The sequence below is a fragment of the Pituophis catenifer genome, unplaced genomic scaffold (genome assembly GCF_029215685.1).
Source record: "Pituophis catenifer annectens isolate HBS135680 unplaced genomic scaffold, rPitCat1.0.hap2 SCAF_2, whole genome shotgun sequence".
In the NCBI taxonomy this organism is placed as follows: Eukaryota; Metazoa; Chordata; class Lepidosauria; order Squamata; family Colubridae; genus Pituophis; species Pituophis catenifer.
In genome coordinates, this window is record NW_027256882.1 from 182,429,618 (window position 1) to 182,447,768 (window position 18,151).

Consider the following 18,151-nt stretch of genomic DNA (forward strand, 5'->3'; position numbering starts at 1 on the left):
AGGAGTGAATAGTTTTTTAACTTGATATATGCTATATATCAATATTTGAGAGAGACAGAAAAAGGAAAAAAAACACCCAGGAAATATTTGCATTATCTCAAGAGCTGATAGATATTGTTGATGAGGTCTTAATTGTTTTGTTAATGTAAGAAAATGTAATTAAACCTTGATATTTGCACTAAATGTACTCGTATAAATGGCAGACAGATGTTACATAGCCTAAATGAGCTCCAGTTAGCCAAATTTACAAATAAATTTATAAGTAAATTTGTAAAATAAATTTACAAATCATAGAGCTGGAAAGGATTTTGGAGGTCTTCTAGTCTAACACCCTACCCAAAGCAGGAGTCACTATACCATACCAGACAAATCTTTTCTTGAAAACCTCCAAGTTTTCCTTCAGGATAAAGATAACAGTGATGCAATTGGTGCTCATGATGTCAAGTACTATAAATATTACAGTGATGATATAGAAGAAAACTTGTCCACTAGAAAAAGGATTTCTAGTTAAAATGTTCAGGAAAATGGATTAAGGGTGAAGGTTCATTCTCCGAGCTTGTGGGTTGGTTTCCGAATGTTTCGTTACCAGGCTAGGTAACATCTTCAGTGTAGTTTAGGCAGTGGTGAAATCTAAATTTCTTTCCTACTGGTTCTGTGGGCATGGCTTGGTGGGCGTGGCTTGGTGGTCATGTGACTGGATGGGCATGGCTATATAACCATGTGACTAGGGGATCAAAAGACAGAAACTCACTAAGAATGTCCTGCTGGACATTTTTTAACCTTTTAAAAGCGCTTTTTTATTACCAGCTCAGGCAAATAGGTAGTAAAAAAATGCTTTAAAAAAGAAAAAAAAAGGCTCTGATGATCACACGGCACAGCTGTGATCGTCAGAGCCTTGTTTTTACTTTTTTAAATCATTTTTTTTACTACCTATTTGCCCGAGCTGGTAGTAAAAAAAAAAAGTTCCAACGATCAGCTGAACGATATTGGAACTTTTTTTTTTTACTTTGTAAAGCATTTTAACTACCGGTTCTGGCATGTACCCCTGCATGTGCAGAGGGTACAAAACATTACTTCCTGGTTAAAACCAGGAAGTAATGATAATCGGGTGGGTGGGTGGAGCCTTGCGCCAGGATTGCTACTGGTTCTTCGAACCACCCGCCATGATCGCTACCGGATTAGGCGATCCGGTCCGAACCGGGAGCATTTCACCCCTGAGTTTAGGGGATGTCAGTGTCAACGTTTTTCTATTTATAAGAGCTTCAGGTGTGGGTGTCCAGTTAGGGGTATTGTGATGGATCAGGTGTGAGTTAAAGTTTTATGATAGGTCTTGTGACAGAGAGGTTACATCAGGTGAGGGTCATTGGGAGGTGAACTGGTGGGGGGGTTTGCATGAGTTGGTTGAGGGGCAGTGCTGGCTGTGGTTGGCTATGCGGTTGATTTGGATTCTGAGGGGTTTGTAGGCTGGTTGTAGGTCAGTGTGTCTGTTGATGGAATTGCTTGTGGAGTGCCAGGCTTTGATTGACTCATGAGCGTGGTGGGTGGTAGCATGGCTGATGATTTTTGTGTTGCTCCCATTGAACTGGTGCAGTTTGGTGTCGGTGTGGCTAGAGATTAAGGATTTGGGATTGTGGCATTTGACTGCCAGCTGGTGTTCATGGATCCTGTTTCTTAATTGACATGATGTTTGTCCCATGTAGAATTGGTTGCAATGGTTACAATTGATTTTGTAGATTACATTGTTTCTTTCATCCTTCTGTATCTTGTCTTTGGTTCTGGATAATTTCTGGCGGAGTGTGGCTATGGGTTTGTAGGCTATTGCTATTCCTAGGGGTTGGAGAATTCTGGCTGTCATATCTGACACCCCTTTTGTGTATGATAGGGTTAGTTTTTCCATGGTGCTTGGCTGTGTTGTGGTTTAGGTGCTGTGTGTTGGAATACAAAGTTTTTTGGATAGCCCTTATATAGAAAGACATCAATCAACTGTTTATTTTCCACTTTTCTTAGTGTTGTGGCGCTGCACTGTGTCCTGGCCCTTCTGAAGAGAGTCTGGACACAGCTTCTTTTGTGTGTGATGGGATGTTTGCTTGTGAAGCTGAGGATCTGGTCCGTGTGCATTGGTTTGCAATGGACATGGGTTTCCAGTTCTCCATTGTCTAGTTTCTTTATATCGAGGAATGGGAGTCTGTTGCCTGTTCCTCTTTGTGTGTGAATTTGATCCCAGGGAATAGGTTATTGAGTAGGTGATGTGTTTCTTCAATTTGGGAGCGTTTGATGATGACGAAGGTATCATCAACATAGTATACCCAGAATTTTGGTTGGATGGGTAGAGCTATGGATTCAAGTCTTTGCATGACTGCTTCTGCTATTAGGCCTGATATGGGCGATCCCATCGGGGTACTTGCTTATAGATTTTCCTGTTGAACTTGTATATATTGAAGCATAGATCCAGGAGTTTCATGATGGTTTCTGTGGACATGGAGTATTTTGTGGTGGCATCATCTTTGTGGGTATGGTGTTTAGTGAGTAGGTGATGTATGGTTTGTTTAGCCAAGTCAATGTCAATTGAGGGGAAGAGAGCAGTGACGTTGAAGGAGACCATGATTTATTCCTTTTTGATCTTGGTGTATATCTTGGCACACCCACACCTGAAGCCCTTATAAACAGAAGAACACTGACACTGACATCCTCTAAACTCTGCTAAAGATATTATCTAGCCTGGTAATGAAACATTCGGAAACCTCATCCTACACCTGAGCTACAAATATTTGCCCTATTGCAAAATGGATTGACTTGGATGGTTCCTTTATTCTATGTGAACTTTACATCAGAATCACTTCTAAGGCAAATTCTAATTTGTTAAATTTCTGCATTTGTTAGTATTGGTTTTACAAAACTGCTAGACAATAAACAATAGTAAGTTACTGTTCTGCTTATTTTTCATTCTTTCCCTGCTCCTTTTTCTTGAACTTGTTTCAGTTGTACCTTGGAAAGAAAATGTCTTACACTGAGATTTCCTGATGGGACCATTGAAATACAAGATAAATTGGATTCCCTTGTTTATAATTATTTAGCAATATCTGCCATTTTGTTTTTAAAATTATTATTTCTACAGCTGAGGTTAAGCTCCCTCTTCTAATGCAAGGCTTCTGCAGAACATTGGAGAGGACCATTGAGTATGCATATCAGTCTTTTTTTCCTGTCCTGTTTTTAGATTTAAATTTTGTCTCCTGCTGGTTATTGTTCAGTCCCATCTATTCAGTTCAGCTTTCTAGTCAAACTTCATGTGTCTAGACATCATTTGATCTACAATGCTGCCACTGCCAACTTGGGAAAGTACTGTTTATCTAGGCAGGCAGATACCCTGCCATATAGAAAGTAATTTAATTTTCGTGTGACAATTCCCAATATTTGATATTACTCTGCTATACACACACATGTACACACATACTGATACAATGTACAGCAGGAGTTATATGCACTGTATGGATTTAAGATAAGCAACTTCCTTAGTTAAAGGAAAGGGTGAAGTAGCTTCCTGGATCAGGTCCAAATAATCCCAAATTTTGTCGGTTTCCTCCCAGGCTATAAAGCTACCCTTAATTGCAGGTTGTTTACAGCCGCCTGCTTCCTCTGCTTCTTGCTCCAAATGCCTTTGATCTTGTTAGTGAATTCAGTGTGCAGCTATCCATTCTGTTAAGGAGTCCAGATGGAAACAACTGCAAGAAGATCTTTGTTCATTTCTCTGCCCTTTCTTATTCTGTTCAGAAAGACGTATTTCTCAATAAACTAATTTTAAGCTAGGGATATAAAACTTGTTCTAAGCTGAAGGCTTGGTGCTCAAGGAGTGAGGCAAGGACAGAAACTAAATTTGATTTCATTTTAATTAAAATACAGTTACAACTAGCCCTTGACTTACCATTCATTCAGTGATAGTTCAATGTTATGTTGTTGTTTTAACCATTTAATTGTTTCTGACTCTTGGCAACTTTATAGGCAAGTGCTCTCCATGCTATCCTGTCAAGCACAACTTCTTTCATTGTTGGATGTTCATTTTTGTATCAGTTTTGAGGTTATCAAGCCAGTGTGTTCTTTGCTTGCCCTTTCTTCTTATTCCAGTACCATTCCTAGCATCCTTGCCTTCTCCAATGAATTTGCATGCATGACATAGCCAAAGTAAATCAGGTAGTCTTTTGATTTTAGCTTCTAGTGACATGTCTAGTTTTATACAATTTAACACCTCTCAGTTCCCCCACCTCCCTGTCTCTCCTTCCTCCTGCCAGTTGACCTTCGTGATCTTTTTGCTCCCACTGCTGACAGATGTCTGGCCTCTCGGGTGGCAGCTGCTGGTCACACGAGCCTTTATTTCCCAGGTCTCACACAGTAGCTCCATGTAAAACATGTTTGCTCAGTTGGGTTCTCTTCATCTACATAATTTTATGTTTTGTGTACAAAACCATAGAGATGTCAGTCACAGTGTTTACATGTGCTTCATCGATTTTGAAAAAGCATTTGATAAAATAAGACACAGCAAACTATTACAAATCCTGAAACAAGTGGGACTAGATGACAAAGACATCCGAATCATAAAGAATCTGTATTGGCATCAGGTAGCAAATGTGAGACTAGGCCAAAAATACTCAGAAGATGCAGAAATATGAAGAGGGGTCAGACAGGGCTGTATTCTGTCTCTGCTGTTGTTTAATATCTACTCTGTCAATTTTCAACGAAGCACTGGAAAACCTTGATGCTGGCCTCAAAGTAAACGGTGTTCGGATCAACAATTTAAGATATGCTGATGATACAGTTCTGTTGCCAGTAAGCATGAAGACTTTCAGCTCCTCATCAACAGCGTCTCAGAAGTATCTGAAAAATATGGCTTGAAGCTTAACACCTCAAAAACCAAGATCATGGTCATCAGCAAACAACCCATTAATTTACCACTGATAAATGTTTGTGAATTTGTTTTCATTGGGTGTTGATTTTATGACACTTAGTATATAATTCATACAAATTAGGAGAGGTATAATAGTTGCATGATAGGACTGATTTGGAAGGTTTCTGTACATATTTGTAAATTTGGGAAAAGTAAAAAATAGTTGCATGTGTGGAAAAGGTTAATTTTAAACTATTAATAGGTATGCACCAGTTCTCCCTTTAACTCTTGAAACTGTTCTGCAATTTATTTCAGAAACTTTTATAAGTTATTTTAATTAGAGTGATAAATACTGCTCTTAAAACAATCAAAATTGTCAAGAATCAAAACATAGAATCAATCTATCAGAAATGCAAGGAGAAAACCAACGTGAATATTTAAATTGGTATATTATTTTGGGTATGTATGAGTTTCACTCAAATACAAAATTCAGCTCATATCATGATGACAATGGCTGCATATCTGTAGCTCTGCCAAGTGACATCAGTTTGACTGTATTGATTTTCTTGGACCTTGAAAACCAATTTGTTTTAATATGCCTTGGGTTGCTGTAGTTTTTAATGGTGTTCATTCTTCTTGCACTTTAAAGTCTAGTTTATTTAAGTGTAACCTTGGGTTTTTTTCTTTTTTCTTTTTTTGTAATAAGTTTTTCTTTTCTTTTACAGCATACAAAAATTCCAATATCAATTGAACAATGTGTTGTCTGGGTACAAATCATTTTAGGAAATAACAAAGTGTTTACAACAATATTCATTGCATTAATATCCATTATATTAATATTACTAACAATAATAATCATACTATTTGTTTAATCAAGTTAACATATCTTTGTTAAATCACTGATCCTCCTTCCATATATTTCCTTGTTTCTAGCTCCTGTTTTTGTCAGCTAGCCATTGATAAAATCAGTCCCAAGTCAAAAAATATTCCGTTTCTTTCTTTTCCTTAATTGTAGGTAGAATTTTTGCACATGCTAATATTTTTCTAATCACATCTTCGTCTGTTCGGATCTCTTCACTTTTCCATTGGTTGTTTTTTTTAATTGCTTGCCTTAGTGTGATTACATTTCACCAAAATTATGCTTTTATGTAAGCTGCCTTGGGATGATTTAGCTCTAAAATACAATTGATTAATCATTAAAATAATTTAATATGTATAGAACTTCCAAGATATAGAGAGTTGAACTTCTACTTGAATTTTAATTGGGAGGCTGAAGTAATCATAATGCTTATCAATTGCAATTTTGACACTTCTAGTTGCTGTTGTTGAGCCAATCCTGCATTGTCATTAAGTGCAACCTCACGTGGTTGCCACCTGCGACCCCTTGCCAGCTTCTTCATTGACCTTGCTTGTTGGGAGCTGGCAGTTGAAAATCACAAACAGCAATCATGTAACTACAGAATGCTGCAGTATCATAATTTTGAATAATAATTTGAATTTGCAGAATTTGAAAAATGTTTCAGATCCTGAAATTTAGCTTAATATATAGCAGATAATAAGAGACTAATTTGGAAATATTTTAAGGAAACTACAGTTAAAAAGCTGGGATGTTCTCTTACAATATTATGGCAAAAATATGCCCCTCCTAAGTGAGTAGTGTGAACCCTTGCACTTTGGTTTCTTCCTTTGCATCTGCTACAGTTATGTGAAATTGTTGGATCATATGAGATTATGCTGATTTGCTCAATGAGACAAAAGAAAGAGATTTGGAGACGTTTCGGGGGGGGGGGGGAGAATAAAGGCCTCTAACAATTTCCATAAAAAGGGGTCTAGGTGGCTGTTGAATTGCTTGGTTTTTATACTCATATGTTGCCTTCATTTGGGAGATGGAAAGATCAGATTTAGCAATGTAAACTGAGTTGGGCAGAAAAGATGGCAGTAAATTGTCTCAAAAAATCTCTCATCAGTGTAAATCATTGAATAGAAAGCTATAATTTGAATATGTAATGTAGAAAAGCTGCTTTGCCACTTAGGCCTCTTTTAAAGCATTTTACACCTCACTGTGTTGCCTCAAATAGTTCCTAGAGATTTATGAATAGTACAAGGGGTGTATTTTTTTTAGCTAATTGCTGTTACAATGAGGTACTGTACTTAGATACTTTTCCTCTCATTCTGTCTGCTTTACAACTAGCTTTCTGAACACAATAAACAAAATATATCAGTCTTTACAACAGCTTCCTCATTGTAGGAAAGAGTCTTCTTGCTCTTTCTTTTCTTCTAGTGCCTGTTTGTACCCAGTACATCATGATACAATTTTCAGTTCCTGATTCAGTGGATGGAGCCAGAGGATTGAAAGTATACCCTTTTTGTGTAGTAAATTTTCACAGAGTCCAAAAGTAGGAATTTATTGGAAGCCAATTTGTAGCTTATTTAAGAAATCAGAGTTCTGTACTTTAGCAGAATCAGATAAAGTAGTGTAAACCTGTTCTTCATTCACCTTGGGCCATAGGACATAAAAACATAAATTCACAACTGGACATAAATATTTATTACACAAACACACATACACATACAAAAAACATTTTTGTCTAAGAAAACTGCACTGGGAGTCAGTGGAACGTTTTACAAAGGTCCACGTCTTCTAGAGCTAAGAAGCAGAAGAAGCTCATTTCTAACACCCATCCTCTCCAAATGAGAAGTCAAGTTAATTCCCACTGTGCTCCTCTCTGTTGCCAAAACAGCAGTTGAAGAATCTCTCTCCCTCCTTTCTTGCTATTGGAAACTTGCTGGAATGGCCTTTCCTTAGCTTTATTAAAAGCCTACTCAAGTTGTCTGCTTAACATTTTTTTCAGATTTTTCTGTTTTTGGAGAAAGTGCCACAGCTGTGTGGAAAAATTCCCATGTGTGCTGGCCTTTTGTGTTTGAGCAAAGAACACAGAGTTGATGGCTCTGTTCTTTGCTTGAAACAAAAAAAGCATATTTAATATCTGGGGATTTTTTTGTGGAAAAATGCCCTGCATACCTCCGAAGTGTTGTCTTCTAACATCTCTGTGACTCTCTAAGCCTGATCCATTTTTTTCTCCAACACAACTGCATCTACCATAGCTGCCTGGGGATTGGTTAAAGTGTATGTCATGCAACAGTCTCCTTTAGTTCAAATTTCTTATCCAGCTTCTTGTCTTTATCTCAGATCTCTTTGTTGATCTGTCAGTTCCAGAACTAAAAAAAGAGAAAGGGTGAAGAAAATGGAAGAGAGATGTGGTTTGATTGCCATTCACCCTTGGGATTTTTTTTTTAAGAATGGAAAATGGGTCTTGGCACGCTAAAACTCAAAGAAGCCACCTACTTGCTATATTGTGTGAATGCAAGTAAGATGTGGATTTGATGGCCAAATAGATTGAAAGGCAGGAAGTAGGGAGTGCAGCATCTGCAGACATCAGGAAGGGCAGGAGGGAAAGAGGCTGTATGGCATATGGCTGATGGGGAGAAGAAACACAGATTCAAGTTCTTCCTAAAACAGGAAAAGGACGTGATGCCAAGCTTACCAATTTGGGCAACTGCTGGGCACTCAGTTGCTTGTGCTGCAGTGGCCAGGCAGATGCTATAACACAACATGGAACAGGCAAGTCCTGGACTTTTCAAAGAAGAGGGAAAACCTGGCTACCTGTTTGTACTCAGAGTGGGCAGACAAGGTAAACCACTTCTTGGGAGGTGACTTTGCCAACTTCTATGCCATTAGAGGCCATTTGATCTATGCAGGAGGAAAAGGCAGTTGTTTTCACTCCTGCTGGGATATTTTTGAATGAGGAGACATTCGTATTCCCCAGCAGTTACCCAGACTGGTAAGTTTGACATAATGTCCTTTTCCTATTTTAGGAAGAACTTGAGTCTGTGCCTTTTCGGCTCATCTTCCTTGTCAGCTAACCTGACTTGGAATCTTTTTTTCCCCAAGTTTTAATTTATATAACATTCAATTTTCATCAAACAGTGTGTGTTCTGGGTACAATTTTGTTTAAATAGTCACATTTATACGTATTTGTTATGATAAGTCATCACCATCATATTAATAATATAACAATATAATAACATTAATACTTAACATTTAACCTCCTCATCTTTAACAACACTCCTTTATCCCATTTCCTCCATTTATATCTCCTTCTTTCTAACTTCTATTTCTGTTATCTAGCCATTGATAGAATATGTCCCATATCAAAAAAATATTCAGTTTCATCTTTATCCTTAATAGCAAATCTTAATCTATCCATTTCTGCACAATCTAATATTTTTTTAATTACATTCCCCTTAGACGAGATTTCATCATTTTTCCAGTGCTGCACAAATACAATTCTAGTTGCAGTTAGTATATGAAGGATCAAATATACAATCTTTTTATCATGTTTTTCTGGTAGCATGCCCAGCAAAAATATCCCTGGTTTCAAGTCTATATGTTGTTTTATCATTTTTCCAGCCATGCATGTATTTTCGTCCAATATTTTCTTGCTTTTGGGCTTGTCCACCACATATGGTAGTACGAACTAGATGCTTGATTACACTTCCAACATTTATCTGATCTGTCTTTAAACATTTTTGCCAATCTTGCTGGTGCAAAATGCCATCTATAAAACATTTTATACAGATTTTCCTTATATGCAGTCGACATCATCAATTTAATATTTCTATTCCACAATTTCTGCCACTTGTCTAATTCTATTGCGTATCCAAAATTTTTAGCCCAGGCAGTCATGTCTCCTTTACCTGCTCACTTTTGAGTTTAATACTTAATAAATAACAATATAGTTTCTTTATCAATTTAGAATGTGGTGCAAAAAGCCTCTCAGTTCTTCTGCTGCGATTGATGGTCTTGTTAATCATTGTTCATGGGCATCATCCAAATGTATTTTCGTGGAAAGGAGCATCACAGCACTACAACACTTAAAAATTTCTCTTGTAATAGATATATCTTGTTGCTCCCTGAGATCATCCTACACTGTATGCATTATATTTGGTAAAGTGTGACTTTTGGCTTGGTATACTATTATTCACTAAATAATGATTATATAAAGGAAGCAGAATTATTTTATCGCTCTGTCCGTTCGTATAACCTGTCTGATTATCTAATTTTCACTCATGCATTTTCTGACATCTACTAAAGAGGAATGTCTGTTATAGTGAATGGAAAATTATTTTGAATTATTAACCACTAAATGGGTTATATCTTACTGTGAATATGCTATTTTCTTGTATCAGGATGAGGTCAGGATTGGTTTTGTTTGAAGAAAAAAACAGAGTAAGGATCAATTTCTAAATGATGTTCATCTCTTCTATGTTATTGCTACTGAATGAGATCAGGGGAGGTTTGCACTCTATGGAAGCTGAGACTAGAATAAATGGAGACAATGGCTGCAGAAGATTTGAAATTCAGAATTATAGTTTGGGGTTTACTATTAATTGAGATTAATAAATACTCCTCATAGTATTTCTGATGGAGTGGAAAAAGGTTGAGAGTATGGATGATATAGAAACGAAGAGAAAAGTGGATGCTTCACTATTATCTTCCGATTTCACAGGACTGTGGCAGCTGAAGTGAGGAAACAGGTGTGTCGAGAATATGGCAACTCACCACAGCTCTCCAAGAAACGTGGTGGCACCCTGCAGTCGGTGAGTTACCTCCGTGCCTTCTGTCGTGCAGTGAAGACCCTGTTATTCCAGCAAGCCGCTCTGATGGGATAAATGATTTTAATTTGGTTTTAATGGGGTTTTAAAATTGGTTTTAAATGAGAGTTTTAAATTCGGTCTATGATTTAATTATTTTAATCTGCTTTTAAATTCTATTTTGTACACTGTTTTATTATGGCTGTTCACCGCCCTGAGTCCTTCGGGAAAAGGGCGGTATATAAATTAAATTAAATAAAATAAAATAAAATAAAATAAAATAAAATAAAATAAAATAAATAAATAAATAAATAAATAAATAAATAAATAAATAAATAAATAAACAAATAAACAAATAAATAAATAAATAAATCTGGTACTATATTATGGTGGGTAATGTCAGTAAACACATCTAGTTATTAAAATAGTAAACAAACTAACTCCAGAACAGCAGATAACTAGTTCTTTGACAGAAAGTAAGGATAGGAGAGTTCAGTATTGCTGATTAACAGACAAAAGTAGCTGCCTCTTGAATGTTGGTTAAATTTCTTTGTCCTTTGTAAATGTGCTAAGAACAGCTGCTGAACCACTGCTGCTTTTGTGTTTGGGCATTTTTATGGTATCCATTTCCCTTCTTTCAGATTATTGCTACTCTCCTTTGGGTTCCTTCAAAAGATTTCCATATCCCTGAGAATTTGTTAGAATAAAATTTGATCTCTTGGTTAGCATGTAGCTCAACAATAGAGGGCATTTGATAGCCAGATTCAGTTGTAGAAATTTCCCAAAAGCCTTTATGTTTCTTCTTTTGCTGTTTATCATGAGAACAAATGCTTTATTTAGGTACTTTCCAAGTGGCCTGTGCAAACATTTTTGTGTCTCAGGGGAATAATGAATCCAGCAGTTGTTTCTTTTTTCTATTCTAGTAATAATAACAAATCCACAGCACAGTAATACTCTGAATTCTGTTGTAGCTTCATTTATTAAGGGAAAATAATTGTACATTGTGTCAGAATTCAGCATTTATTTATTTATTTATTTATTTATTTATTTATTTATTTATTTATTTATTTATTTATTTATTTATCAAATTTCTATACCGCCCTACTCCCGAAGGACTCAGGGCGGTGAACAGCCAAGATAAAATACAGATAATACAAACATTAAAAGTCCATTAAAATTATTAAATATTTTGGCTGAAAACAAATTTAAAACACCCAATTTATAAAACAAATTAAATGATTTAAAAATTTAAAAGGGAGAGTTAGGCCAGGCCAGCCTGCTGAAATAAAAATGTTTTGAGAGCACGACGAAACGTGCGCAGATCCAGGATCCTCCGTAGGGGGGAGCTCATTCCAGATGGTAGGTGCCCCCACAGAGAAGGCTCTCCCCCTGGGGGCCGCCAGTCGACACTGTTTGGCCGACAGCACCCTGAGAAGCCCCTCTCTATGGGAGCATACTGGTCAGTGAGAGGCTATTGGTAGCAGAAGGCGGTCTCGTAAATACCCCGGTCCGATGCCATGGAGCGCTCTAAAGGTGGTAACCAAAACCTTGAAGCACACCCGGAAGACCACCGGGAGCCAGTGCAGCTTGCGCAGGAGGGGGTCACATGGGAGCGCCACGCTGCTCCCATAACCACCCGCGCAGCCGCATTCTGGACCAGCTGGAGCCTCCGGGTGCTCCTCAAGGGGAGCCCCATGTAGAGAGCATTGCAGTAGTCCAGGCGGGAAGTAACGAGAGCATGAGTGACCGTATTTAATGAGTCCTTATCCAGAAAGAGACGCAACTGGCGAATCAGGCGAACCTGATAAAAAGTCCCCCTGGCCACAGCCATCAAGTGCTCTTCCAAAGACAGCCGTGAGTCCAGGAGGACACCCAAGTTGTGAGCCCTCTCCATGGGGGCCAATGACTCGCCCCCAATAGTCAGTGATGGCACCAACTGACTATATCGGGATGTCGGAAACCACAGCCACTTGGTCTTGGATGGGTTGAACCTGAGTCTGTTTCTCCCCATCCAGATCCGCACAGCCTCCAGGCACCGGGACATCACTTCAAGGGCATCATTGGGGTGGTCCGGGGTGGAGATGTACAGCTGAGTATCGTCAGCGTACTGATGGTACTTCACCCCGAAACCACAGATGATCTCACCCAGCGGCTTCACATAAATGTTGAACACAAAGGGCGAGAGGACCGACCCTTGTGGCACCCCACATACAAGGGGCCTCAGGGTCGACCTCTGCCCCCCTGTCAACACGGACTGCGACCGGTCAGAGAGAAAGGAGGAGAACCACCATAGGACGGTGCCCCCCACCCCTAACTCCTCTAGCCGGTGCAGCATGATACCATGATCGATGATATCAAAAGCCGCTGAGAGGTCTAATAGGACTAGGACAGAGGAACAACCCCTGTCCCGAGCCCTCCAGAGATCATCAACCAACGTGACCAATGCCGTTTCTGTGCTGTACCCAGGCCTGAAGCCTGACTGGAATGGATCCAGATATGACGATTCATCCAGGTATTGAGGGAGCTGTCGCGCTACCACACTCTCAACAACCTTCGCAACGAAGCGAAGGTTGGAGACTGGACAGTAATTTGCCAACACTGCCGGGTCCAGGGAAGGCTTCTTGAGGAGAGGCCTCACCACCGCCTCTTTCAAGGCGGCGGGGAAGACACCCTCACTCAGAGAATCATTTATAATCCCCTGGAGCCAGCCTTGTGTAACCTCCCGAGAGGCCAGCACCAGCCAGGAGGGACACGGGTCCAGTAAACATGTGGCTGCGCTCAGTCTGCCCAGTATCCTGTCCACGTCTTCGAGCATCACAGAATCAAACTCTTCCCAGATAATACTCACAAGACCTGTCTCTGTCCTCCCCCCTGAATCTACCCAGTCAGAGTCCAGGTGTTCCCAAATCTGAGCGATTTTGTCATACAGATATTGTACAAAATCCTCGGCTCTACCCTCCATGGGGTCCTCCTGCGCTTCCTGGTGGAGCAGGGAGTGGGTCACCCTAAACAGGGCGGCCGGGTGATTATCTGATGATGCAATAAGAGCGATGAAATAGTTATACTTCGCCGCTTTTATCGCCACCAGGTAGGTCTTAAAATGAGACCTTACCAGTGTTCGGTCAGATTCAGAATGGCTGGCCCTCCAACCGCTCTCTAGGCGTCTTTTCCGGCGCTTCATCTCCCTCAGCTCCTTGGTGAACCAAGGAGCCAGGCAAGATTGGCGCTGGGTCAGAGGCCGCAAAGGCACGACCCGATCCAAAGCTCCAGCGGCTGCCCTATCCCAGGCAGCGACCAGGTCCTCAGTCAAGCCGTGTGCCAGAGCCTCAGGAAATGGCCCAAGCTCCATCTGGAACCTATCTGGATCCATCAGGCGCCTGGGGCGGAACCATCTCAACGGTTCCGCCTCCCTGCGGCGGGGTGCGGCGGTTCGAAGGTCAAAGCGAAGGAGGGAGTGATCCGACCATGACAAGGGCTCGATCACTATATCCCCTATCTCAAGTTCACTCAACCACTGACCAGAGACAAAAACCAGGTCCAGCGTGTTTCCCCCTGTGTGAGTAGGGCCATGAACTAACTGGGTCAGGTCCATGGCCGTCATGGAAGCCATGAACTCCCGAGCCACCTCAGGCGCCTCACCAGCGGATGGCAGGTTAAAATCCCCCATGACCATATGCCTGGGGGTGTCAACCGTCACCGTGGCTATAACATTGAGCAGCTTGGGCAGGGCTGCCGCTACATGGCAGAGAGCCAGGTATGTAACCAGCACGCCCATCTGCACCCCATGACCCCACTTCACAAGGAGGGACTCACATCCAGCTGTCTGAGGAACAGTGGCCTCCCTCGGTCTCAGACCTTCTCTAATGACAACCGCCACCCCCCCTCCCCTCCCCTGTGCCCTCGGCTGATGAAATGCACGAAAACCGGGTGGGCACATCTCAACGAGGGGGACTCCCCCCTCCTGGCCCAACCAGGTCTCCGTGATACCCGCCAGGTCCGCTCCCCCCTTCTGAGCAAGATCACAAATGAGGGGGGCTTTATTTACCATGGACCGGGCATTGCACAGCATCAGCCGAAGGCCCAGGACCTGAGGGTCTGTGCAACTTGGGGAAGGAGAGGAGCATTGGAGGCCGGAGTGCGCCACCGCTTGGAGCCAGCGGGTGCGCGCTCCCACAACCTGATGTGGCCCCCTGCTCCCGCCATATCTGCCCCTCCCACCCACAGTACTGATATAATGTCCATCCACAACACAAGTTCTAACTCCCTCCTTGACCCCGGTTCCCGCACCTCTTGTGCCGCGCTCTTCAGCTGGCTCTGGCCTCCTCCCCGACAGGTCCTCCCCCAAACCTACAGAGCCCACCCCCCTCCCAGAACCCTTTAAAACCTTATCTAAAAATTTCCACAAAAAAACCCACAACCCCCTCCTCGCTGCATGCCACCTCTCGGGATTCCAAAATCCATCATCAAGGTAGGCCCTCGATAGTGAGGAGGGCCAAACCTGCGAGAGGGGGGAGTCTTGCAGCGCAAGCAAGTCAGCAGCCGTAAACATCACAAAAAACAGAGGTGGAGAGTCAACTGGTCAGGGCTTCACCAGATTGTCCAATAATACTGGGTCAAAGTAGATCTTCATATCAGGAGCAGTGGGAGGGGCCAGTGTCATCCCCCCACGTCCGGAGGATAATTATCCCAGTCGCCCTCTCACAGTGACTGGGCCAGATGACACCGACAATAGAGTCACAATAGTCCATCCTTTCATCTGGCGGATGACAACAGCCCCCTCAGCACCTGCACACCGTTTTGCCCAGTTCTCCTCCAGTTTGGGGTTGCATAAGAAGCCAGCAGTTCATAAAGTTATTAAGGGCAATGATGATAATCCCACGGGCACAAGCTCTTCCCTGAGGTGAGAGTAGGGATAGCAGACAGAAAACCCAGTCCAAGGGTGGGTGGCCATCGAAGGCCAACACCCACCCATACCTGGGGGAAAAGGGGGAGGGGAGGAGAAGCCACCCGAGGCGACCAATAAACCAACCCTGGTCAGCCTCCCGCCTCTCCTGCCCCAAATCTCCCCAAACCCTCAGTCTCAGCTCTGATGACAAAAAACCCCAGATAGTAGGGGTCAAATCCAAAAAAGAGCAGATGGTAATCCTGAGGGCAAGGCTGTCCGTATTTCCCCCAACCACCTACTGCAAGCTATTTCCTTAGCCGGAACGGATGGTCCGTGGCTGCCATTACCTCCAGCCGCCGCCGCCGTCGTCGCCGGCTCGTAACCGGCACCCTAGGCTCCCCACGCACCCCCAGGACCCCCAAAAAACATCCAAAGAACGTCCCAGAGATCCCTGAGGGGCGAGGGGGATGAAGGGCACCTCCAAGCCTCCGCTGCCACACAAAACCGCCGCCTGCCACCACCCGCTTCAGCCCCCACTTCTTCCGGCGCTAACAAGCCGGAAACAGCTGTCGCAGCAGGCCATTGCCCCATCTCCCACGGCGGCTTTAAACAGCGAGTCCAGCCATGCCTTGATATTCCGGAGGGCAAAAAAGCCCTCAGCAGGCAGGGCGGGCATTCCCCTCATTGGGACTGGAGCCGGAGGTGGTTAAAACGGCTCCCGAAGACTCCGGCATTAGTGTTTGGGCAGCGGGTGTGCAATTGTTAACTGCAGTTGGGCCCTTATGGTCCTTCTCATGGTACTTTCTAGACTTCATTGAAGCTCCATGAAGCTTCAAGGGGGAGGGTTTGCTAACACTTTGGAAGACTCAGGATTCAGAAGCAGCTTGACAGATTTGAGCATTTGACTCTAGCCTACAAGATACAGTTCAGAGATGGGAAAAGCAGAGTCCTGCACTTGGCAGGAAAAATACATAGGTATAGGCAAATGCATAGGTATAGAATAGGCAGTATTTGGCTTAACAATGGTAATTGTGAGCCGGGTCTAGGTTTCCTTAGTGGGCTACCACTTAAGTATGAGTCAGCAGTGTAGCCGCTAGCGATTGTTGGATAGCCCTTGAAATAATCTGTTGAATGTTGTCAAGGAGGATAAAGTCATGAAGGTGCTCCTGAGAGGTTCCGGCCACCACCAGATCATGGACAGATGGATGGTCAAGGGTTCTGCTTGAAGTGGAAAAGACCTCACCGACAGGAGGAGGGGGAGGAGGCGCTGTGACCATCGTGGGACCCCACAATCCTGCTGTAGAAATTGATAAAGAACAGTCTCGAATGGAGACCTGATCTGGGGTGGTCACAGAGGATCGTCGCAAGGGAAGCTCCTTGCTAGAAGGGTCTATGTTATCCTTGATTACTACGTTTGAGGGCGCAAGCTTGCTGGTCTTGTCACAGAGTTTCTGCAAGACATGATCCCTGCACCTCTCATCCCTACTAGAAGCCTTACTGAGGCTGCGAGGCTTATGATGGTCCCATGATGCCTTGCTGCCTGCGGTCCTGTCCCATTGATCGCTGGTCTGAGAAGGTCCTGGACTTGTGTCAATTGAAACCAAATATGGCTGTTTAGCCGATGCGGCCTTCCGGCCGTTCTTGGATTTGGCCAGCACCTTAGGCATTATGCTATATGGCAGTAATGGCCAAGTTAATATATTTCGTATTATTTTATTCAATTGTTTGTGTAGACTCCGCCCCCAGGTGTTATCAATCACAGAAGTGAGGAATGGTCAACACTGCAGGGCGCATAATGGCCGCTGCAAAAGGGCCAGTCAGCAATGGCGGCAATAGTGCCAGGCATAGAAAATGGCCATTCAGGTTGGAGCAGAAACAAGTCCCAAGGTGTTAAAACTCTGCCTTGACTTCGGTCAATTAAGGTCCAATTCACCGTCCAAAGTTGGATAGCTCTGTCAAAGGGTGGAGATCAGCTGTCAAGCGCAATTGCACTGATTAGCATGTGAGTGCAAAGCTCAAAATGGCGGCCGTCACAATACTGGGGGAATGCAAAGCTTCTCTGCTGCAAAGGCAAGCACGCAAATTGCAATTTGAGCATGAAGCCCAAATGGCAGCCTGCCAAAAACTGAGGAGTGCGAAGCTCCAGTAATGGCCAACGGAGCACACAAGGCTCCACACCACATGACTGAGTATGAATACCGAAGCCGCTGCCACCAAGCCAGAGAAACAGAAATAGGGCTGTCGCCTTTATAGTGCAGGCATGGCGAAACGGGAGCGCAAAGCTCCACCAGTCAATGCAGACATTGGATTTCTCCTGTCACATGAAAACTCCAAACGACTGCCCAACCAGCTCTCAGGGAGCGTGAAGCTCCACGCCAAACTCTTCCGGCTGTGGGGAGCGCGAAGCTCCTCACGTTCAAAGCCCAGCCCCCATGGCGTCAAGCTCCACGCCGCTCTGGAAAGCCTGCTGTTCAGCGGAAGATATCAGACAACAATGGATTCAAGCAGGGAGCTGGGACACCCTGTACAGTCAAGCCTAAGCTTGCAGCAGGGAAAGGGCAGAATCCACCAAGGAGTGGAATCAGCCCTATCACTCACTATTTAGTTGAAAGTCCAGAATTCCTAGAAAACCGTAGCAAGTCAGAAATAGCAATCAGAAATGTGCCAGAGAAACAGTCCCGCATGTCCATTCTGTCTGAAGGATTGAGTCAAAAGCTGGAAGCCCCTAGCAACAA

At 42.9% G+C, this 18,151-nt stretch overlaps 1 protein-coding gene across 1 annotated transcript in view; it reads left to right on the top strand.

Moving 5' to 3' along the window:
- Positions 1-18,151, top strand: part of DOCK6 (dedicator of cytokinesis 6) — a 208,460-nt gene that overhangs the window by 11,463 nt on the left and 178,846 nt on the right. Inside the window, exon 3 of the mRNA XM_070934460.1 lies at positions 10,447-10,537. Coding sequence (XP_070790561.1) covers positions 10,447-10,537 — 91 coding nt within the window. The remainder of the gene's footprint in view (positions 1-10,446; positions 10,538-18,151) is intronic.